The following is a 21,127-nucleotide window of genomic DNA, read 5'->3' on the forward strand; positions in this document are numbered from 1 at the left end:
GTTCTAAGCACTGGAAATACAGTAGTAAAACATAATTCTGAAGCCAATCATTTGCTTAAAAAGAATCTCCTTTTTTTTTTTAATAAACAGTGATCTCAACTTTTATTAATTTCGTAAACATTGAGCTATTTCTATCAAATACAAGTACCAGGAACTGTTCATGGGGAGTCCAAAAAATAAATGAGAAAAGTGGGATAGTCTGCAGTCAAAACCCTTCATAGTGTATAGATAGAAGAGCAGACAGTGAGTCACACTGAGGCTGCAAGTATTGATAGTTACGTGTGCAGTGCTGCGTGTGTCCACAAGAGGGAGAAAGTAACTAAAGGTGGTATACTGAAACCCCAAAACCATATCAAACCCATTGCCGTGGAGTTGATTCCAACTCATAGTGATCCGATAGTACATAGTAGAACTGCCCCATAAAGTTTCCAAGGCTGTAATCTTTACAGGAGCAGGCTGCCACATCTTTTTCCTACAGAACGGCTGGAGGGTTTAAACTGCGAACCTTTCAGTTAGCAGCTGAGCATTTAATCACTGTGCCACCAGGGCCCTTTGACAAAAAATAGTGGAGCATTTTGGCTAGGGATATGGCACATGCAGCTGCACAGAGGCATAAAAAGATGATAGCTACTGTCGAGCTGACCCTGACTCACAAGGATCCCACACACAATGCAGCGCACTGCTGCCAACAGTCCTGCGCCATCCCCATGAGCAGTTGTGGACCATTGTGATCCATAGGGTTTTCACTGACTGATTTTTGGAAGTAGATTGCCAGGCCTTTCTTCCTAGTTCATGTTGTTCTGGAAGCTCTTTTGAAATCTGTTCAGCATCATAGCAAAACACAACCAAGCCTCCACTGACAGCAAATGGTGATGGCTGCATGTGAGGCGCATCAGTCTTGATCGAACCCAGATCTTCTGCATGGAAGGAAATAATTCTACCACTGAACCACCACTGCCCCCCAAAAGATAATAGGAAATCTCAAAAATCAATAAGTGCATGTGGTTGGTTACAGGTTGTAACCTGTATAGTGAATATTAGAAGGTGCATTTGAGAAGTAACTTTTAGCCAAGTTGTATGATTTTGGGGTAGAATTCTCTAAACATTGGAGAACCAAGGAGCTATCTAAACTGGAATAACATGATTAAATTTGTTTAAGGGGAAATTCTGTTGGCCAGATCAAGGTTGGATTGGAGGGAGAGAGGTTGGTGGGCAGGAAACTTTGTGATAAGTTCTTCAGATAGAAATTTTTTAGTTAATTATTTGCCTCCTTGGTGTAAATTTTTTTTTAATTGAATGCAGGATAATGTATAACATAAACTTTCCTAATAAAGAAATCTGAAAAATGTTTGCTAGCCAGCCAGCATTTTCACTTGTTTATGGTCGTTATCTTTTTCTGTAGTGAAACATTGACTTCTTTCTTTTCTTAATGTGTTTTTTAGCCTTAGGGAAACTTCTGTTAAAATAGGAGTTTGTTGAATCTAAACTTCTATTTTGTTTGCATATTCTTTTTCTTTCTTTGCTATTGTGTTTTGAATCTATCATAAATCACCTCAAAGCTCAATAGCTTTATATTAATTATGCTCATATTTGTGGTACGCTACATTTGTGCTCATTTACCTTATATTGTCATTGTAAAATTGACATACAGAATGATCACTGAGATCCGTGATCTGTTTTAATGTTACCTGCTTCAGCAGTATATCCTGTCAGGGAAAAATTAACTTCATCGTTTGAAATAATTCCTGGTTTACTTCAACTCTTTGAAGTAGAGTGTGCATTTCTTTTTATTTTATGCTTCTTTCAGTCTATGGCTGTTATATGGTGCTCAGACATTTTGCTTCACTGATAATTGTTTTAACCATTAAATTTTGTGTTTTAACTATTACATTTTGTGTATATAGGCTTTTTAAAAGAATGTGTTCAGATTATTATTAGAAAATGTATAATAATATCTAAAATATTCTTTCTGGCTTATACATATTAATGTAGCAACCTTTGTTTTGTTGTTGCTTTCAGAATACTATTGTGGAGGCTTCTATTCAGCTTCCTCCTTCCCTTTTCTCACCAAAACAAAAAAGAGAAGTCAGACCAACCGATGACTCTCTATACAAGCTCCAACTCATTGCATTCCGCAATGGGAAGCTTTTTCCAGCAACTGGAAATTCGACAAATTTGGCTGATGATGGAAAACGACGCACTGTGGTTACCCCTGTGATTCTCACTAAAATAGGTTTGTCTGTGACATATGTTATCCTGTAGTTACTGGACTATGTGACTTTATAATTCACTGGTCCAAAAAAATGCTTATTTTTGTTCTTTTTCGCTTTAATGAGCCACTAGTGGAAAAAGCTGTTGCAGAGTATCCATTAGTGTATAAGTTGATGTTTAATTGTTTATGACGTTTGTTTCAGAAATATTTTTATTTTCTATGTTTTCCAGATGGTGTGAATGTAGATACCCACCACATTCCTGTTAATGTGACTCTGCGTCGAACCGCACACGGAGCAGATGCTGTCGCAGCCCAGTGGGATTTCGATTTGCTGAACGGACAGGGAGGCTGGAAGTCAGATGGGTGCCATATACTCTACTCAGATGAAAATATCACTACAATTCAGTGCTACTCCCTTAGTAACTATGGGGTTTTAATGGTACGGCCGTTGTTAACTTTATGCATAAACACTGAGTAGTCGACGTTTTTCTCTATGCATAATTATTTGATTATTTTCCTACGCATAATTAAGCTCAGAATTTTTTTTTTTTAACTTTTAATATAAATTGCTCCCTTTAATTATGTACAAGACGATGCTTAGTGTAACTCTGATTTTAAAGGGAAATTGAATTTACTACCAAGTGAAATGTATGGGATGGAATTTTCATGTAGGAATTTTCACTCTACATTGTAAATGAATCAGTTCCAGGTGGGCTTTGAAGTTCTTAAACTTGGAGAGATCTTGGGGTTTAGTCAGTCCAACTCTCTCAAGCCAGAAAGAGTGATTTGCCTAGATGCACGGTGGAGAGTGGGGATTTTCCTACTTTGCCATCTAGTGTCTTTTCCCACCACATGTCATAAATTAGACTCCTTTTAAATTTGGACTCATGGTGATAATTTCCATTTAGTCACCCCAAGTGATAGTATTGCTAAGAATAATGTTTTCTTAATTTTAATGCCTGTCAATCTAATGTTGTTTTCTGTTATTTACCATTATTAATGCCTGTTACTATTTTTGTAAAGTATCTAGTTACTAACGTACAGGCACATATCTTTTTATTAATGAAATATTTAAATGAATCTGATTCCTGTGTACATAATTAGGAAACTAACCATGCTAGTTTTTATTTTATATCATTATTATGAGATACATCATGAAGTACGTATACATGTGTTTAGAGAGAGGAATTACTGATGAGATTAATAAATTGATCTTAAACATTAATGTCAGATTTCTGAAAGGCATTTCCCAGAAGTGGTTTGAGGCTAGCCTACGAGTGAGGACGCCTGTGTTTTCCTTTCTGACTCCAGCTCTGAATCTGTTCTCTAGAGAATATTTTATCAAAGTATTCGATAATCTCAAAACATGGTATATTTTACTTTTTGTGGATTTTCGTTTTCATTTACCATTAGAAAGAACCTTGAAGCACACAAAATTATAATAAAAGTTTCCTCAGCCCTTTTTTGGTTTTCTCTTTGCTCCTTAACTTGGTATGCCTTACTCAGCACGCCGGTCCAGCAGGCAGAAGAGTAAATAGATTATTTAGTAACACATATGGATCATCTTTTCAGTGACATCCATGGAACATTTGGATGTCACATATTTGAGCATGTTTGTTATTTGGCTGGACTGACAATGGGTGAATTCTACACTGGTTAGACTCAGCTGTGTTTGAATAAGTCTCTTACTCTTTTGGGTGTAAAATTAGTGTTGATATTTTAGGATTCTTTTCACAAATAGAAGGTGTCTGATTTCTGTAAGTATGGATTGGCTTCCTGTAAGTTCACACACTTTTGATTATTTTGTGTTCATTCACGTTTTAAATGGAAGGATGCTGTACGAGAACTCCCTGAGTAGCACACACAGTAAACATGCTTGGCTGCTAACTGAAAGGTTGGAAATTCACTCCACCCAGAGGGCCTCAGAAGGAAGTCCTGGTGATTTACTTCTGAAGGATCAGCCACTGAAACTGTATGGAACACAATTCTTCTCTGACACACGTGGGGTCGCCAGGAGTCAGAAGCAACTGGATGGCAACTGGTTATATGCTATATGAAATATTTTCACCCTCAGGTTGAAACTGTTTTCTCATTTAGGTTTTGAATGTAAAATAATCTAAAACTATGAAGTCATGAAAAAGAAATTACATAGATAAAGCATGTCTAGAGTTTTATGCAGTAGTTAACTAGAAAAAGTGGGGCAAACTAATTGAAACACAAAACGCAAAGGAAAGGCATTTTATAAGCTTCTCTATTAATGACATGATTTTGTACCGTTTGAAACTTTTAATACGTCCAGTTTAAAGCATCTATTTTTGAATTTCCTAGCTGTTCTGCTAAACTGTTTAAATTAGTGTAATCCTTTTCTAGAAGAAATAAGCTATTCTTTTATGTTTCGTACTTTTAATCTTAAAAAACATAATACACAATTCTTTAAAGCTAAGATACAGCACTAAGATTGTTTTCTATTTATTCTCAAGGAATATCCTTTTGCTTTTCTTAAATATAACTGCACCACCTAGAGGTGGTAAATGTAATGTACCTGGAATTGTTGACAAAATTATAATAAAATTAATATGTAAGATTTTTAGAGTTGCTAATTAAAAGTAAAGTCAGAGTTAATGAAATCATACCAACTCTTAAGTAATTAAAGTTATAACTAAGAAGAAATTCTTCTAAAAATTGAAATCAACATCTTTTATATTAATTTTAATAATAGATAAAATCCTATTTTTCATTAATACCATCTTAATATATGCTTTTTTATAGCAAGTCTAGATTTCTGTCTTCGCAGATAGTCCATAAACCTTTTGTTATCTGGTTTTAAAGAATTTGTATAAGAAATGAGAAAAGAATATATTTGTTCGTATGTCTCCAGTACATACCATAGTTCGAGTCAGTCCTGCTCTAACCAGTTGTATCCAAAAGTCTCAATGGGAAACAGAAGAAAAGTTAACCAGGAATTAAGTTTTCTTGAATTATATGATCAGAAGTAATCAATTGGAGCAATTATGGTGTTGTTGAAGAATATTAAATATACCACGGACTGTCAGAAAAATGAACAAATCTGTCTTGGAAGAAGTACAGCCAGAATGCTCCTTAGAAGCAAGGGTGGTGAGACTCTGTCTCACGTACTTTGGACATGTTATCAGGAGGAACCATTCTCTGGAGAAGAACATTATCGGGACATAGGGCTGATGGTAAAGTAGAGGGTCAGTGAAAAAGAGGAAGACCTACAATGCGGTGGATTGACACAGTTGCTGCAACAGTGGGCGCAAACATAGCGATGATTGTGAGGATGGCACAGGACCCGTCAGTGTTTGGTTCTGTTGTACATGGGGTCACTATGATTTGGAACTGACTTGATGGCACCTAACAACAACAGCAGAATTAGTAGGATAAAAAAATGAATAGGAAGTAGGGTCAAAGTATTTACGTTGGATTTAATAATTTAATTGATAATAATAACAACGATAAAATAATATTTCCACCTTTGATTCCCTTTTGTAATTGTATTTACTAGAAATATATGAAATTAGCACTCGTTTTCTTATCCCTCTAATGCTGCTTTTAAATTTTGTTTCTATTAAATTTGCTTAATGAAAGTAAGCTTCAGTTTCATTTGTTTTATAATTGAACATAAATGCTATCAGTATTTTTGTTTAAAAAATAGATAATACACTCATATGCATAATAATTTTTCATTATTTTTCACACATATACTGACAACTGAAACTCCCTCCTCCTTGCCCATCACAGCCATTCTCCACAAAATAAGTAATCACTATTGTTAGTTTTTTAGAATCCTTGGGTGGGGCAAATGGTTACTGAGCTCAGCTGCTAACCAAAGGTTAGAGGTTTGAGTCTACCCAGAGGAAGAAAGGCCTGGCAGTCTGCTTCTAAAAAAATGAGCCATTGAAAGCCCTATGGAGCACAGCTCTACTCTGACACACGTTAGGTCTCCATGAGTTGGAGTCAGCGGCAACTGGAAAAACTGTAATTAGTAGCTTCTTAGAAATCTTTGAAGAGTTTTTTTATGCATATGGTAACAAAATGAATATATATTCTTATTTTCTCCCATTTTACACATAGGTTGTAGACTAAATTATTCTAAACCATTTTTTTCCCCATAGTAATATAGGTCTTAAAGATGATGTTGTTAGTTCTTAGGTGCCGTTGAGTCAGTTCCGACTCATAGTGACCCTGTGTACAACAGAATTAAACACTGTCCCATCCTGTGCCATCCTCACAGTTGTTGCTATGCTTGAGCCCATTGTTGCAGCCACTGTGTCAGTCCATCTCGTTGAAGGTCTTCCTCTCCTCTGACCCTCTACTTTACCAGGCATGGTGTCCTTCTCTAGGGACTGATGCCTCCTGACAACATGTCCAAAGTATGTAAGACGTACTCTCACCATCTTTGCTTCTAAGGAGCATTCTGGTTGTACTTCTTTCAAGATGGATTTGTTGGTTCTTTTAGCAGTCCATACAATATTCAATATTCTTCATCAACACCACAATTCAAAGGCATCAATTCTTTGGTCTTCCTTATTGTCCAGCTTTCTCATGCATAGGAAGTGGTTTAAAACACCATGGCTTGGGTCAGTCACACCTTAGTCTTCAAGGTGACATCTTTGCTTTCCAACACTTTAAAGAGGTCTCTTGCAACAGATTTGCCCGATGCCATGCATCTTTGGATTTATTGACTGCTGCTTCCATGGATGTTGATTGTGGATCCAAGTGAAGTGGAATCCCTGACAAGTTCAGTCTTTTCTCCATTTATTGTGATGTTGCTTATTGATCCAGTTGTGAGGATTTTTGTTTTCTTTATGTTGAGGTGTAATCCATACTGAAGACTGTGGTCTTTAATGTTCATCAGTAAGTGCTTCAAGTCCTCTTCACTTTCAGCAAGCAAGGTTGTGTCATCAGCATAACACAGGTAGTTAATGAGTCTTCCTCCAGTCTTGATGCCCCAGCTTCTCGGATTATTTGCTCAGCATACAGATTGAATAGGTATGGTGAAGGGATACAGCCCTCACGCACACCTTTCCTGACCTTAAACCATGTAGTATCCCTTTGTTTTACTGCCTCTTTATCTATGTACAGGTTCCTTATGAGCACAATTAAGTGTTGTGGAATTCCCATTCTTCACAATATTATCCATAATTTGTTACGATCCACATAGTCGAGTGCCTTTGCGTAGTCAATAAAACAGGTAAACATCTTTCTGGTATTCTCTGCTTTTAGCAAGGATCCATCTGACATCAGCAATGAGATCCCTGGTTCCATATCCTCTTCTGAATCCGACTTAAATTTTTGGCAGTTCCCTGTTGATATACTTCTGCAGCCACTTTTGAATGATCTTCAGCAAAATTTTAGTTGTGTGTGATATTAATGATATTGTTTGATAATTTCCACATTCAGTTGGATCACCTTTCTTGGGAATCGTCATAAATACGGATCTCTTCCAGTTGGTTGGCCAGGTAGCTGTTTTCCAGATTTCTTGGCATAGAGGAGTGAGAACTTCCAGCACTGCATCTGTTTGTTGAAACATTTCAGTTGATACTCCGTCAGTTCCTGGAGCCTTGTTTTTTGCCAGTGACTTCAGTGCAGCTTGGACTTCTTCCTTCAATACCATCAGTTTCTGATCATATGCTACCTCTTGAAATGGTTGAAGGTTCTTTTTGGTACCATGACTCTGTATTCCTTTCATCTTCTTTTGATGCTTCCTGTGCCATTGAATATTTCCCCCATAGACTCCTTCATTACTGCAACTTGAGGCCTGAATTTTTTCTTCAATTTTTTTAGCTTGAGAAATGCCAAGCATGTTCTTCCCGTTTGGTTTTCTGTCTCTAGGTGTTTGCACATGTCATTTTAATACTTTACTTTGTCTTCTCGAGCTGCCCTTTGAAATCTTCTGTTCAGCTCTTTGACTTCATCTTTTCTCCCTTTTGCTTTAGCTACTTGACATTCGAGAGCAAGTTTCAGAGTCTCTTCTGACATCCATTTTGGTCTTTTCTTTCTTGTCTTTTTAATGATCTCTTGCTTTCTTCATGTATGATGTTCTTGACATCATTCCACAACTTGTGTGGTCTTTGGTCATTAGTGTTCAACGTGTCAAATCTGTTCTTGAGATGATCTCTAAATTCAGGAGGAATATACTTATGGTTGTACTTTGGCTCTCGTGGACTTGTTCTAAATTTTCTTCAGCTTCAACTTGAACTTGCATGTGAGCAATTGATGGTCTGTTCCACAGTTGGTTCCCGGCCTTGTTCTGACTGATGATATTGAACTTTTCCATTGTCTCTTTCCACACATGTAGTTGATTTGTTTCCTGTGTATTCCATCTGGTGAGGTCCATGTGTATAGTCGATGTTTATGTTGGTGAAAAAGGTATTTGCAATGAAGAAGTCGTTGGTCTAGCAAACTTCTGTCATGGGATCTCCAGCATCGTTTTTTATCACCAAAGCCATGTTCTCCAACTACTGATCCTTCTTCTTTGTTTCAGACTTTTGCATTCTAATCACCAGTAATTTTCAATGCATCCTGGTTCCCAGTTGTGGCAGTAGTCGCCTTAACAGCTAATAGTCATTAAGTTGGTGGTATGTGTCAGGCACTCCTCTGAAGTCTTTACATGCATTAGTCGATTCGCTCCTCATAACAACATTATGACGTGTAAGTACTGTTATCATCAACCTTAGTTTACAAACGAGGAAACTGAAGCACAGAGAAGTCAAGTGGTATGCCCACATGCCCAAAGCCAGTTAGTGACTGAATTGGGATTTGAATTTAGTCTAGCTCTAGAATCTGTGCTCTTTAATCACTATGCTATATTCCTTCTGTGAAATTGTTTTGTAGCAGTATAAGAGTTTCCTCATTGTGTTTTACATCTGAATATTTTATGTCCCTGCTATAATTTATTTTAGTATTCTGTTTTGCTTGTTTCCAATATTTTGCTTGTACAATATCATCTTGTACATTTTATAAGTGTATCTGCAGGATGACTGTCTGAAGTGAAAATGGTAAGCAAAGGTACCAACTCTTTTTCCTTTTTTTTAAAATTAAATTGAAGTATTGAGTAAAGTTCACAAATCTTAAGTATATATCTTTATCATTTTTTTTACATATGAATACTTCAACCACCATCAAGATGAAGATTTTTACTTGAGCATGTGGTAGTCTTGTCTTTGTTTCTTTCTAGCTAATTCTCACCACCATCTCAAATTCATATCATTGGAATCATACAGTGTGTACTCTGTTGTTTTTTGATTGTTTACTAAGTGTCTAATTGTTGTTGTCGTTGTTAGGTTCCGTTGAGTCTATTTTCAATTCATTACAACCCAAAATGACAGAGTAGAACTGCCCCAATTGGTTTTCTAGGCTGTAACCTTTACAGGAGCAGATTGCCAGGTCTTTTCTCCCATGGAGCCATTGGATGGGTTGGAACCATCAACCTTTTGGTTAGCAGCCGAGCTCTTGACCACTGCATCACCCAGGTTTCTCAAGTACCTACTTAATAGTCTTATTTTAGCTCTTGGCCCTCAAAGCCTAAGCGCTTACTACCTGGCCTTTTAAGAAAAAGTTTGGTGGTCCTGGTTTTATACGTTTCCATAGGTCAGTGTTTCTCAGCAGGGCTTCTTTTTGCATTTGTGCAGTTCAGTTTATTGTGACAACTAACAATGCCCCTAGTGGAAGCAGTGCCATACGTGACCAGTGAAAATAGTATCTCTGCCTTCTTCCAGTCATTACTATGAATTATAAGAGTCATCACTGTCTGTTTTCAACGTGTTCTTTTTTCCTCAGGCCGTATCACATTGATATTTGAAAAATACTGATTTTTTTATAAGCTTTATATATTGTATACAGTATATTTTGAGAAGTAGATTGGCTCTTTGATGTTTTATTAGCTAACATACCCATGTTTTGTTACTCTCTGCCAAGGACTGTGGGCAGTAGTTTTACGTGTCCTTTTTCTGTTGCTTAACTAAACCCTGTCAGGGGGTTAGTGGTGTCTCCATTTTATAGTGACGTAACTGCCCCAAATCATATAGCTAGTAAGTAATTGATGATGTGTTACTGAACATTTCTGAGAGGGAGCTAAAGCAGACAATGTATGAAAGGGGACTAAAGGCTAAATCCTAGATAGATTCATCCTCAGCTATTAATTCTTCGCTGGAATGGTAACTTTTCCTAGAAATTGAGGGGAAACATGTCTACCCTTGCTAACATCTAGTTGGCTCTCATTGCCCTAACATTTTTTAAAATTTCCTAGTAATGTTCTGTGCTTTGAAGAAAATGCATATGCCTTGAGGACTAATACAGTGGACATTTCACAAAGGCAGCTTGTTTGGAATTGGCGGTGATAGGTTTTCTCTAGTGTTTTCCTTTTTGTTCACTGATTTTATAGACTTTAAGCTCTCTGAGGGCTAGGGTTATGTTCTGCCTACTCCTGCATATTCAGTGCTTGGCACAGTGCCTGGCCATAATAAAACAAACAAAAAACCAAATCCATTGTTGTCCAGTCGATTCTGACTCATAGCAACCCTATAGGACAAAGTAGAACCGCCCCGTAGGGTTTCCAAGGAGTGGCTGGTGGATTTGAACTGCCTACCTTTTGGTTAGCTACTGAGCTGTTTAACTCTGCGCACCCAGTTAATACTTGTTAAATCATTTTTGGAAGTTTAAGACTCACCATGATGTAGAGGAACACTCAGTTTGGACTTCAGTTTCCTGTGTTGTTTCTCCAGCTTCCCATTAAGTGTGAATTTTGTCAGGCTCCATGGGCCTCTGTTCATTGTTCATTAAAGTGAGGGGTTTCTTAAGATGTTGTGATATGGTGTTTCCATTGTTATACTGTCAGCTTCTGATTCTTCCATGTTAAGCTTGCCCATTCTCTCCCTGCTCCAGCGGACAATCTTACATTTCCATGTGTTTGTTGCCTGTTCCCTTCCTTTTTCCATCGAGTTTTTCTTATTTCAGATACTGCCCCATGAACTTCCTGATTAGAGGTATGCCCAATGTGAATTCCTTCCCAAGTCCAGCTGTCATTCTTAGCTTTCAGAGTCAGCTTAGTGAAGGGATTGGGTGAATCTACAGCTTTGACTCCCACAGTGCAGGTTTTCCCAATGTGTGGATCTGGCATGGCGGCGGTGGCTAGGGTGGACATGTGTTCCCCACCTGCCTTGGTTTATTATAAGGAAGGTAGTGGTACGATGGCCATTTGTTTCTTTTTAGAGAGGTTGTGTCTGCACCATGTTTAGGAGCGCAGACTTGGGGGCCAAGCTGCTTTGCAAGTAATAAAACGGGACTAATATACATACCTCACAGGGTTGCTCTGTGTGAATTGCTGGAAACAGTGCCTGCAGTATAGTAAATGCTATGCAAGTGATTTGCTGTTGTGGATTATTGCTGATTTTAGAGCTGTTAAGGGCTCTTCCTCATTGTCCTCATAGCCATGCTGCACTTACCTTCATCTGACATTGTTATCATCTGATTGCACATCTGTCTCTCCCATGACTTTCAGACCTTTCAAGGGCAAAAACCATACCATATCACTATGTCCCTAATGCCTTGCCCAGTGTTTGGTCCATTTGTGAATTTGTTTAACTTGAAACTGAACTCAGCTACTGGTGGTTAGAGATAGATAGCTGCTATTGAGTCGACTCCAACACAGTGACCCCTGTACATCGGGATGAGACATCATTGCTCGGTCCTGTGTTCTCACCATCATAGGTATGTTCGAGTTCATCCTTGTGGCTACTGTGTCAGTCCATCTCACCAAGGTTCTCACTTACCCTCATTGACTGTCTGCTTAACCAAACACAATGTTCTCCTCTAGCAATTGATCCCTCCTGATGATGTGTCCAAAGCAAGCAAGTCTGACAATGTTCTGTTGTGATCCATAAGATTTTCATTGGCTAATTTTCAGAAGTAGATCACCAGGCCTTTCTTCCTAGTCTGTCTTAGTCTAGAAGTTCCACTGAAACCTGTCCACCATGGGTGACCCTGCTGGTCTTTGAAATAGTGGTGGCACATCTTCCAGCATCATAGCAATACACAAACCACCACTGTATGACAGACTGATAGGTGGTGGACTAATGATTAGCGAGGTCTTAATTTTTGCTCTGACTGGGGATACTGCTCTGTAGCATGCCTTAAAACCAAACACCAAACCCATTGTCATCGAGTCGATTCCAACTCATAGCAAGTTTATAGGACAGAGTAGAACTGCCCCAGAGAGTATCCAGGCAGCGGCTGGTAGATTTGAACTGCCAACCGTTTGGTTAGCAGCCAAGCTCTTAACCACTGTGCTGCCAGGGCACCCTGGTCTGCCTTAAGAGCTAGTGAATATGCAGAGCGAAGGGGGATGAAAGGGTATAAAAAAAGATGTAGTCTGTGGTTGTTGTTGTTAAGTGCTGTCAAGTCGGTTCTGACTTACAACAACCCTATGTACAACAGAATGAAACACTGCCCGGTCCCGCATCATCCTCACAATCGCTATGCCTGAACTCATTGTTGCAGCCCTGTGTCAGTCCATCTTGTTGAGGGTCTTCCTCTTTTTTCACTGACCCTCTACTTTACCAAGCATGATGTCTTTCTCCAGGGACTTATCCCTCCTGATAACATGTCCAAAGTATGTGAGACGAAATCTTGCCATCCTCGCTTCTAAGGAGCATTCTGGTTGTCCCACCTAAATCACGCACGTGTGGGCTGCTGTTCTCTCTGATACCCTCATAGTAGAGTTGACATTCCCATTTGTAAAGCTGATTGTTCAGTGTTGAACAGTAGCGCACCGTAAAGAGTTAACACAGTGGAGTTAGGAGAGCAAAGTAATGCCTGCGTGAAATAGCATGAAACATTAGTCCTTGGACAAAATGAAGAGATGTAAGATATCAATGTGTTTTAATCACTCCAGAAAAGCTCAGTTGTTAATGCCTAGAAAACTGTTGTTGGAATGATGCTTTCTTTTTCCCTCTCAGGATTTGACGGGGTCTGAACTATATACCCAGGCAGCTGATCTTTTGCATCCTGTTGTTTACACTACTGCTGTAATTCTTCTCTTATGTCTCTTAGTTGTCATCATCAGTTACATATACCATCACAGGTAAGAAATAAACTTAGACGTACAACGATCTGTGAACTTTGGCTTGAAGGAGTTTATTTCATATTTGATTAGCATGAAACATTGTTTAATACTATGCTATGTACTTCCAAAGTAAGGACTGTTACTTTAGAATACACACAAGTCTGCATCATTTCATGCAGCTTAAACATAAATAGTGAATATATGAGATGGTCAGTTCAACTTTTAAAGCGTCCAGTCAGTTTGCTGGGTTTGGGGATTTCTGCTCCAGTTTTCAGACATGAGTGCCCATGCCGATGGGCACACAGTGTTTTTTCTTGCTGCTGACAAGAAGGTGTATTTTTTTCAGGCCCAGCATTAACAGTAAATAAACTATTAACAATAGGTATTTAAAAATAAATAATTATTTATTGTTTGGGCCCAGCATTAACAGTAAATATTTATTAGCAATAAATATTATGTCTCCATATAAACGATTACAGACTATTGAGTTGGAGTCCCTGGGTGATGCATAGGGTTAAGCGCTCAGCTAGTAACTGAAAGGTTGGAAGTTTGAGTCTACCCAGAGGCACTTCGGAAAAAAAGATGTGGCTACTACTTCAGCAAAAGCAGCCATTGAAAACCCTGTGGAGCACAGTTCTGCTGTTGACACGCATGGAGTCATCAAGAATTGAAATCAACTTGACAGCAACTGCTTTTTAACTATTGAGCTATTGTCAGTTGAAGTCAGTATCTGGAAAATAACATGGGGCAGGCGTGTATGTCTTGGAGGTTGGAGGGGTACAGCACAGGAGCAGTAGAAGGTGAGGTTAACTTGGAGATTTGTTACCTGTAGAGGCAAGCTGATATCTAAGTTTCAGTACCAGACTGTGTTGTTATTTTTATTTTATGACTTTTTGCCTGCTGTGATATTCTTTATTTTATTGATGGCATTTTTAAGAAAGTTTGTGGCATCTAAGCGTGGGATATGGTTTTTGTTAATTGGAGGTAAAGCTACAGAAACTTTAACCTTATGGTAGGAAATAATAAACTAAAAGAATTTGCTAAGCAGAAATTCACTTTACAGAAGGTTTCACTAGGATGTATTTTCCTTTTTAAGCTAGACAGATAGGACATTTCTTGACATTTAGTTGAGAAACAAAAGGAGATGTTGCTTTAAAAAAATAAAGAAGAAGAACTTGAACATTTCACTATGAAAGGCCAGAAGGAAATGTATTGGGCATTTAGACCATGTTACCCTAGTGTGTCAGGAAGAAATGCCCATTGGCATATTGCAGAAATCTCTAGAGAGCCTGGCAAGTCATCCAGCAGTCAGAAGACATTGTCACTGACAAAAGCCCGTGTTTCTCATTACTGAGAATTTGTTAGGTTTTAGTGGGTGCCATAGTTCTATCAATTACTTTTCTTTTTTAGTGTGTAAGGTTAAATGTTAAAAAAAACTGTTGAGTTAGATGATTTCTCAAGTCCTGTGTGTGTGCGTCTGATAGTTTCTGTTTTTTAAATAAAATCTTTAAATATGAAACATTTTAATGTGTCCTTTTATGAAGTTGGAATTACTGTCTTGTGGATGAACATCGCTAGGATCGTGCTTCCCATTTTAATATTTTGCCCTTTTGTTTTTTTTCCTTTAACAGTTTGATTAGAATCAGTCTGAAAAGTTGGCATATGCTTGTGAACTTGTGTTTTCATATTTTCCTGACCTGTGTTGTCTTTCTGGGAGGCATAACTCAAACCAGAAACGTCAGCATCTGCCAAGCAGTAAGTCAGTGCAAAATGGAAATGGAAAAAAAATATTAGAATATAATTTCCTCTATGTCACTAACTATAAAAGGAAAAATATTTCTTTAAAGTTTTTTTTCTTTTACTAATAAACTGAGTATTTGTCGCTAAATCAGTTTACTAATATACTGCAAATTTTGAACCATCATATCACAGCTGAATATATATCTTCAGGAACTCATTTATCTTTGGGAATTCCAAGTTACTTGTTATGTCTATTATAATGCCTAACATTTAATTTTTAAAAAATTTATAAAACCCTGACTTTGACTCAAAAAGTAGTAGTATTTTCTGACAAAAGGATTTTTAAAATTATCTCATCAATTGATGAAAACCATAGGAATTAGAAGAAGGTGTAACTGTAAAATAGAAAACTCAAGGAGTTTTTGGGTTTGACAGATATGAAGAATTTAAAAGTATTCAGCTTTATATTAAAAAAAAAAAACCTTGATTTTCAAATAAATGGTTATATATGTAGCCACATCTTTCTCTTGCGGAGCCGCTGGTGGTTTTGAACTACCAACCTTTGGTTAGCAGTAGATTGCTTTAATCACTGCACCACCAGGATTAGTGAATAATATTCTTGTAAGTATGAGAAATTGAAGATATTCAATAAATAAATAAGGAAGATTCAAACATTTATATATTTGTATGTTGTTTTCTTTATGCATGATAGCAAACAGAGTAACATAGTAATTAAGAGTTCAGATTGCCTGGTTTTGGATCCCAGGTCTGCCATGTGTTTGTTGTGTTTTTTGGTCAATTTACTTCACCTTCCTGTGCCTCTATTTTCTCTCTTGTACATTGGAGAGAATAATTGGGTTGTTGGATGATGTGATCGTTTATACAAGAAACAGAAAAAAGCTAAAATAATCTACAGAGGAGTTACTCAAAATAATAGGAAAGTTTAGCAAAGAGTGAATGGAGGTTTAACATATAGAAATGTGTTTGCTGCTAGCATGCAGAAATGAAACTATGAGAAAATATGAGAAGATACCATTTATATCAAAGAATATCAAGTGCCTAGGAAAAATAATAGATGTTCAAGATTTACAGGTAAAATTATAATATATATTAAAGAAGACTCAAAATGATTGGAGAGATATACCAAGTCCAAGATTTAATATCAGTAAGATGTCCATTCCTCCTAAATTAATCTGTAAATAAGAAGAGAATTTTCATGAAACTCAAGATGATTTAAAAGTTTATAAGAAAACAAAGGGCCAAGGATAAGCATCACTAATTGCTGAAGATCAAAGGCTCTAGTCTTCGGTTTGGATTACATCTCAACATAAAGAAAACAAAAATCCTCACAACTGGACCAATAAGCAACATCATGATAAACGGAGAAAAGATTAAAGTTGTCAAAGATTTCATTTTACTTGGATCCACAATCAGTACCCACAGAAGCAGCAGTCAGGAAATCAAAAGACACATTGCATTCGGAAAATCTGCAGAAAAAGACCTCTTTAAAGTGTTGAAAAGCAAAGATGTCACTTTGAGGACTAAGGTGCACCTGACCCAAGCCATGGTATTTTTAGTCACCTCATATGTATATGAAAGTTGGACAGTGAATGAGGAAGACTGAAGAATTGATGCCTTTGAATTACGGGGTTGGCAAAGAATATTGAATATACCATAGACTTCCAGGAGGATGAACAAGTTTGTCTTGGAAGAAGTACAGCCAGAATGCTCCTTAGAAGCAAGCATGGGGAGACTTCGTCTCACGTACATTGGACATGTTATCAGGAGGGAACAGCCCCTGGAGAAGGACATCATGCTTGGTAAGGTAGAGGGTCAGCAAAAAAGACGAAGACCTTTAGGGAGATGGATTGACACAGTGGCTGCAGCAGTGGGCTCAAACATAGCAATGATTGTGAGGATGGAGGAGGACCGGGTAGTGTTTTGTTTTGTTGAACATAGGAGTCACTGTGAGTTGGAACAGACTGGACAGCACCTAACAACAACAACAACCAGTGTAGTAAGGAGCCTTGGTGGTGCAGTGGTTACTCTCTGGGCTGCTAGCTGAAAGGTTGTTGGTTCGAACCCACCCAGCAGTTCTGCAGGGGAAGAGACCTGGCAGTCTGTTGCCGTAAAGATTACAGCTTTGAAAACTCTATGGGGCAGTTCTGCTCTGTTGCATAGGGTCTCTGTGAGTCAAAAATCGACTTAGTGGCACCCAACAATAACAGCAACAGTAACCAGTATAGTTGTGTCTTTCTTACCTCACTTTGAGAGGTCACATATTTTGTGAACACTGTGAACCAGTTCTAATATAGTTTCTCCCCCTACAATGATTAGTGGAGGTCATTAAATGTTGCCAGGTACCTCCCATTCTGGTTCTTAAGTTGGTTCCAGGTGGTACCTTCGGTGTTTTCTATGGCATTGAACTCTGTTTTGCTGAAGGAACTGAAGGAGCACTGAGAAGCCGAGTGATAGAGGAGAAAGGCTGTTGACTCAAGGTTGGAAGAGGTCCTGGTCCTGGTTCATGTTGTGTCCCAAAGAATTGTTTGAACATTAATTCTCTGGTCCTCGATTTCCGTAGCTATTTGGCGGAGGTATTCGGCTGGATCTAATTTAGGTTACCTTGTTACTCTAACATTCCATGATTCAATCTATTAAATACAGTGCCAGCTGACCTTCTCAGGTGTCCTTTTAGATCTGTAATCTAGAGGATTGCTGCCATGGCACGTGAGATGCGTTGGGAAAAATCTAATAGTGAATGTTAAGAGCTTTCTACTTGCAGCTACTGCAAACATGTTCTCTTAACTTTTATGTTAACCCTAGGAAGTACTTCTTATTCATATGCTTTATAAATAGATAAACTGAATTGGAGAGAACTGAAATAATTTGAAAAAACTGAAATCACCAGGGCTACTAGGTGGCTAAGGTATGATTCAAACGTGGCTTCTTTGACTCTGATTCCCCTCCCCTTCCCACCCCCAGTCACTGTGCTTTACCGGATAGTGGGAGCCAGCATGGCATAGGAGAAAGGGCAAGGGCTTTGGCAGCCAAGAGACTTGGGTTTGAATCACAGCCCTGCCACCAACTATGTAACATCTGGCGGATGATTTAACTTCTCTTAGCCGCAATCTCCTTGTCAGTAACTCAGGGTTAATAATACTGACTGAATAGTGATGCTAGGTGGATAAAATGAAATCGCATACAAAACTATCCAGTACATTTTTTGGCACATAGTAGGCGTTCAGTAATGGAAACTTACTGTTTTTAATTTCTGTGTAATCGTGTGTATCATGTGTATTCTGGAGGTTTATCATACTTATCAATTATTTATTCATCTTACCTTACAGATTATTTTTGCACACCAGCTATGTCTCAGTTTTATTGGTGGTTAAAATAGGATTGTTACAATACCTAGTCTCAAGTATGTGAGAGTTCCTAGTTAGGTAATATATATGTGTGTGTGTATGTTGGTGTGTATGTATGTGTGTGTATTTATATAAAGTGGATCTTTTTCAGATAATTATTTTTTACCCATATTACAGCTTTAGGAATTGGTGTCCCTGAGGTAAAGTGACTTTCTTAAGTAATAACCTGTTGTATTTAATTAATCATTTGCATACCCTATGAATTAGATTACTTATTTCCAAACTGTTCACAGAATTTCCACATGTATCTCCAATTTATTTGGAAGCCAGTGTCGTGGTGCAGAGGATGTATTTTACTGGTAGCCCAAGTATTGGTTGGAGAATACAGTAGGAGGTACCACATTCCAGAAGAAGGGAAAACCCTCATTATTAGATCTCAATTCCTCCTTTTTTTCTGGTTTTTGTGGAATCTTTGGTCATTTGGTTATGGGACTATTACCAGGAGACATCAGACTTCTGAGATTCCACTTTTGGTTTAATTGTTTAACTAGAAAGCTACAGTATGTTTTCAAGTGTGAACACGTCTCTGAAAATTGAGAAATGCCATAGAAAACACTTGAAAACCTAAAGATCAAGTTTTGAAAATTCTTCATCTTGCACTTCCTGTGTTTGCAAATGTTTTTAACCTATCTTTTAACTTAAGTATTTTAAAGCCGTGTCTCATTCTTTTGACCTCTGCATCAGAGAAAACTCCCACCAATACTATAACCTACCGTTTTGAGTCAAGATCAGTGATTTTTCTTAAATTTTTTTGGTTTCTGTGTACCAAATTCATTTATACTCTTTTCATTTACAGTATTTGGTGTGAATTCAGGTAGCTCAAAGGGCATTGTATGGTTTTTGTTCCACTTTCTATAAATTTTGCTTTTACAGTGCAGTCAGCAAAACTAACGGGAACCAAGGAGCCAGTTTTCCTCTTTAAGAAGATAATAACGTTTGACTGTTTTAGTTTGGTCAAATTGGACCCACCCTCTTGGCACTTACAGAGTTATTGCAAGACTTAACTATAGACAGTGACTACCTTAGTTTTTCCTTTGCAAAATAAGACTTGGGCTTTGATGTTGCCAAGTTTTAGCTACAGATTGGCTCTCAAAAAAATGAACTCTGGGAGTCAGTCTGAATGCTTTTATTACTGACATAGGTTTAATAATGTCAATCAGTTTCATTTTCTTGACATTAGTGAGCCATCCCTTTAGAATGAGAAATTTCTTCTAAGAGGTTTTCCTTAATAGAATTTTACTTGTAATAATTGTAAAAGAAGAAATAATAAAAAAGATAGCAAGGAATTAGTCACGAAGGCTGGATTATGTCCTTGATGCTCCAGTGCCACATGCATTTATTGTTCTTAAAATAGGTTTTACAGCTCTCTTAGCCCACTCATATCTCCACCTAGAACTTCAATTAGAGTTGCTTCAAACACAGGTCATATGATAAACATGCCCCTTGTAGCCCCACTGTAAAGAAATTTAATTAACATAGTCATTATTGAGCACCTAGTATCTTTATGCCCTTTTGTCGGTTCCCACTCAAAGCGACCCTGTGTATACCAGAGCAAAACACTGCCTGGTCCTGTGCCATCCTGACAGTTGTTGCTATGTTTGAGCTCATTGTTGCAGACGCTGTGTTAATCCATCTCACTGAGGGTCGTCTTCTTTTTCGCTGGCCCTCTACTTTACCATGATATCCTTCTCCAGGGACTGGTCCCTCCTGGTAACATGTCCAAAGTACGTGAGACAAAGTCTTGTCATCCTCGCTTCCAAGGAGCGCTCTGGCTGTACTTCTTCCAAAACAGATTTGTTCATTTTTCTGGCAGTCCACGCTGTATTCAGTATTCTTCGCCATAATTCAAATGTGTCAGTTCTTCAGTCTTCTTTATTCATGGTCCAGCTTTTGTATGCATATGAGGTGATTGAAAATACCAAGGCTTGGGTCTGGTGCACCTTAGTCCTCAAAGTGATACCATTGCTTTTTAACAGTTTAAAGAGGTCTTTTGCAGCATATTTGCCCAATGCAATATATCCTTTGATTTCTTGATTGCTGCTTCCATGGGCATTGATTGTGGATCCAAGTAAAATGAAATCCTTGACAATGTCAGTATTTTCTCCGTTTATTCCCTATAAATCCCTACAAAAACCCTGAAGATGACTATTGATAATTCTCTCATTTTTCACATGAAGAAATTTAATTTCAGAGAGATGACATTATTTCTTCAAAACCACACTCTCAAGAAGTAATAACATAGATATTATTAATTGCTCATCATGTACCAAGCAGTGTACTAAATGTTTTATGTAGACTGTTTTATTTAATCTCACATAGTTTCGTATTATTCTGTTTTCAAATGAGGCAACCAGTTCTTGAGATGTTAAGTAATTTTGTTAACACATAGCAGGTAAGAGATGGATCCTGGATTCTAACACCAGACAAAATTCCTTATTCCAGAGCTCACTCCTTTAACCATTATGCTGTATTACTCTGAATTATAAAAGCTCTGAATTAGAACTCAGAGCCTTTAATCTAAGGCTTGTTCTCTGTGTGCTGTAACTTTTACCCTCTAGTTATCCCCCTTGCGCACTGTTTCTCTTAAAAATGGGGTATATAAACTGAACTCTAATTTATAACACTACATCTATGAGAAACATACCTTTGGTTTTATGTTGTCCAGGA

The 21,127-nt window shown here is 37.8% G+C and overlaps 1 protein-coding gene across 1 annotated transcript in view; it reads left to right on the forward strand.

The window, feature by feature from the left end:
- Window positions 1-21,127, forward strand: part of ADGRA3 (adhesion G protein-coupled receptor A3) — a 182,412-nt gene that overhangs the window by 154,128 nt on the left and 7,157 nt on the right. Inside the window, exons 13-16 of the mRNA XM_004375140.2 lie at window positions 2,020-2,233; window positions 2,443-2,651; window positions 13,189-13,313; window positions 14,927-15,050. Of these exons, the coding sequence (XP_004375197.1) occupies window positions 2,020-2,233; window positions 2,443-2,651; window positions 13,189-13,313; window positions 14,927-15,050 (672 nt within the window). The remainder of the gene's footprint in view (window positions 1-2,019; window positions 2,234-2,442; window positions 2,652-13,188; window positions 13,314-14,926; window positions 15,051-21,127) is intronic.

The sequence above is a fragment of the Trichechus manatus genome, unplaced genomic scaffold (assembly GCF_000243295.1).
Source record: "Trichechus manatus latirostris isolate Lorelei unplaced genomic scaffold, TriManLat1.0 scaffold00034, whole genome shotgun sequence".
NCBI lineage: Eukaryota > Metazoa > Chordata > Mammalia > Sirenia > Trichechidae > Trichechus > Trichechus manatus.